Here is a 4,085-nt window from a genome sequence, read left to right on the forward strand (position 1 = left end):
GCTAGATAGTTAGATATCATGGCAATAATAACATTGTTAAGAACCAACTTTGTATATAAAAATTGCTGAAAATTTATTATTGTTACTGAACATTTCACAAGAATTTCATTAAAGTTTAACTCCCTTATGTCTTGAGCCAAAAGCAATACAAATGCAAAAACTGTTTTTAACTTTAAGGTTTTATGCGACAGAAAATTCTCAAGACAGTAGCCTGAAGTGCAATATCACGGAATGACATCCCATTAGGAACTTTGTGTAACTGTATTTTCATCTTATTATATAATTTAACTTGTTTAATGAAGTCTCCAGGTCAAAAGTTCAATTTGTGATTTATCAGCAAAGGAGATGTAGATATAAATTAATAAAACTCTGACAACAAGGTCATACCGAAAATGCTGAGATCTCGCAAGCATCGTCCACAAAAATTAAAGGCAGAAGAGTAGATATATGAAGTAGCAAAAATTCTGGACATGAAGATTAAAGGTGGTGAAAAATCCTATACATTTTCATATGCTAATAACATTTGTAGGCTGGTTCTGTTAATAATTTAAGTCAAGGGAATGACAGTACAACATTGTTTGAATCAGATGAAGGCCCTACTACTCAGTCAGATGACAGTGTTAGTGCTTGCACTCCGTGTGCACCATCCTTTTCACATTTGAGTGATATTTCTGGGTAGGTTAGTGTATTGCCATACAATATTTATGTTCTTTGCTACATAGATTGTGAATCTGATTATAATGAAGTGAATGAAGATAATTGTGATGATAATAATGGGACTTGGAATGGTTTTAGGATCATAGGTGACAATCTCGATAAAAATGTGAAACCTCGATATAGACGCATTGACCATGGTACAGATTCATTGCACTTTTTTCACATATATGCTGTGAGAGACCGTATTAACCTCTCAAGTGTACCAGATAGCCCCAGTCCCAGTATTAGCATTCCAGTGTCTGAGCTACCAATTAAAACATTATGACCATCAGAGTCTGATTATCAAGGCTTACTTTCTGACTTTTCTGTGTTGGTTAGTCAAGTTTTGGTCTCAAAATTAAAATACTTTTCGGAAACATTTCATGATGTCGTAACACACCACATTACTCACAAATACAGTAAAGAAATGTCTCAGAAGTCAGAAACGGTAATTGATTTACATGTACATTTAGTTTTTAAGATTTCAATTTCATTCTTTGTTTCCTTTAGGTGCCACTGGGTGTAATACTTAAAAATGAGAATAATTTAGATGATATGATAGAGATTCTTGAAGAAGTTAGTATGTTCCTGTATCTCAGAGGGAGGAAAGCGACTGTGTTACACAAAAGATGGTTTCAGCTGATCGATTGCACTGTTTGTTGATTGGGGGAGACCAACTTACATGTAAGAGGATTGAAACAGCAATCGAATTACGGCAGAATGGCTCAACACCAATTCATGCTCTAAAAGGTATACAGCCTGTATGTGAAGACTGGCATGCCAAGAAATGTTTACTTGAAGTAAGTTGTATCATTTATATCAGTGACCTCATGTTTTATAGGTGATTTGGAAGAAGTTTTATGATACTAAGAGTTTCATGGACAAAGGAAGCATGGCACAATTGAGGAATTTAATAGATCGGAGAAATATCAGTGCTGATTCGGAAAGTGACTATAATGCCTGTGACGATTTTTTCACTGTAGTAGTTGAGTGTCATATCATTGCTGCAGCTATGCAGTACTTGAAGATGGCTACAATCAATGACCAACCATCTCACTCTCTGCTTATTGGCCTCGCCCAGCTTTGCGTAGGCGAGGACTAGGTACTCAGTTTGTCTGTCTGTCATTCATTCATTCTGTGTGCTATATTTTGTCTTTGAGAATGTATATCTTTACAATTGCACGCTCTAAACCTGTGAGAGCTTCTCTTCTGTTAGGAAAAGTCTTGCTTTACTGCCTCGAGATATTTAGAGAGCAGCTCTAGGTAGTACAAGCTTTTTAACTCACGAGAAAATGCCCAGCAATAGCGGTAGTACTCTGGAGGTAAATGAGACTCTTTCCCAGTAGATCAAGACTATTTATTCATTTAATATGTGTGGGACTCTTTAAATCTTTCTTTTTGGTGAGTTATAGCTACTCGAATTTCATCCCGAGTGAAGTGATGTAGCAGTAGTTCGCTAGTCCATGGCTAGTCTAAGGATCCTAAACTCTCTTAAGTCACTCAATCTATCTAGGCAACAGTATTTGTGCCATTATAACATCATATAGCGCTTAGAAGAAGAGAAAAAACCTGAAGCTTCCCTCTCACATGGTCTTGCTGCATTAATGCCACGCCTCCAAGCAGGACCAAGCTGGGAGTTGGCCCTGGAGCTTGCCACTTCTGCAAGCATGCAAGAGCAAGTGTAACTGCAGCTAGGAAGCTAGCTGTTATGATAATCCCTTAGCCTCAAAAGCACACTTTCTATTTTTCTGCATAGCATGTTTTTGATAGATTGTGGCCACAACAAAAGCTGTGGTTTTGAAACCCATGATGTTTTTAAAGTGAGAGTGCAATAAGTATAAATATAGTGTATAAATAAGTGATAAATCTTGAGATGCTAATAGGAATTTATGGACACGTTTTACCAATTTTTGGGATTCTAGAGTCCCATCATACTTTTCACACTTGCTTAGTCCAGGCTGTCAGCACTTTTGATCTAGCTATATCATTTAAATATATATATACTGGCTTAGGCTAGCTAAGCATAACACATCCCAAGCAGCTTTAGGGGCGAGGCCACGCACCTTTGGTGTCTCGTTGCTGGTTTGTGGCTAAAAGAAGGTGAGGTTAGAAAGGATGTTTTAAATAAGGTTACCATGGATATAGTTAGTGAGTTTGTTGATTTGGATGTAGGGTATAAAAAGAAAGGCCAAACTAGTAGTGATGGCAAAGATGACGATAAAGTTTTTATTTATGCTACTGAGCTTTTGTCATATGGGCTTTTATACTTGGAGTTTTCAGATTCAATTCGGGAAGGGGATGGTAATAGAATTCTTCACTGTTGGAGGTATCTCACACTAGCTTTTAAAGAGGCTCAGCGTAAGAATTATGCCATTGAGGGATTGAACCTACTTAGGCAGTACCACTTCTTTTTTAGTCCTCGTCAAAGAGAATAGTTACTGTGGAGCAGGTGCATTAATGTCCATGGAATAACAGGAAGGAATATTGCTGCTGATTTGCATCTTGAACATTTAAATAGAATGTGTAAGGTTGCTGTAGAGAATTTATGTTCTAATAAGACACCTGGTGCCTTGAAGCGTGTAGGTAGATGCATGGGTGTTTTATCTAAGCTGGCAGAAACATTTGACAAAGAACTAGCAATTTCAGAAATTTTTGGAACACATTCATTGTGTAGTTCAGATAAGGACATGAACATAATTCTTAGAGAGTTAAATGAAAGTAATATTTTTACATATACTCAAAACAGAGTGATTCATTCATCAAGGCTTTACAGTGCCCTAAAGAAGAAACCTCTTTCTAATTTTGAAATGACTTCATTACACGACTGGATGTTGAAGCACTTAAAGTCACTTCGAAACATACTATATTAATCATGTCAATCACAGAATAAAAGATTTCAAACAATAATAATAATAGAATAATATAATATTGTTGATTGGCCAAGATTAACTGTTTATAAGATCAAGAGTACATAATCAACTGAAACAAATGAATTTATTCCAAACATTAAACCCTATGGGAAACATTGCAATGAAAACAATAAATTAAATGGGTAATGTAGCACACTAATCTTTGCAAACAAACATCATAAATAATACAAATCATTAATTTAAACCAAAGAATAATGGTATGAATAAATAGTGTTCTTGCAAATTGCTTTTGCAGTTATGACAAGTACAACTTCTAATACAAATGTCACAACAATTGCATCCCATGTTACATGATGCTTTACAAAACATGTCAAATTGACTAAAAAGTAATTCTCTCCTGCAAATGCTAGTATTATTTGTGTAAGTGATCATTGCTTCAGAACAGTGCTGTAGTAGTTTTGATGTGCTCAAAAGTATAGCATATGAAGGTATTCCATCCCTACCTCCTCTTCCTATCTC

At 35.8% G+C, this 4,085-nt stretch overlaps 1 protein-coding gene across 1 annotated transcript; it reads left to right on the forward strand.

Moving 5' to 3' along the window:
* Nucleotides 1-1,165: 1,165 nt before the first annotated feature.
* LOC109590666 (uncharacterized) lies at nucleotides 1,166-1,783 on the forward strand (the record flags this gene model as incomplete). Its single annotated transcript, XM_020006557.1, has 2 exons — nucleotides 1,166-1,496; nucleotides 1,538-1,783. Coding segments are annotated over exons 1-2 (417 nt in total), but the record flags the coding sequence as incomplete, so codon positions are not given.
* Between the last annotated feature and the right edge of the window lie 2,302 nt (nucleotides 1,784-4,085).

The sequence above is a fragment of the Amphimedon queenslandica genome, unplaced genomic scaffold, assembly GCF_000090795.2.
Source record: "Amphimedon queenslandica unplaced genomic scaffold, v1.1 AMPQUscaffold_9694_Cont18157, whole genome shotgun sequence".
Classification (NCBI taxonomy): Eukaryota; Metazoa; Porifera; class Demospongiae; order Haplosclerida; family Niphatidae; genus Amphimedon; species Amphimedon queenslandica.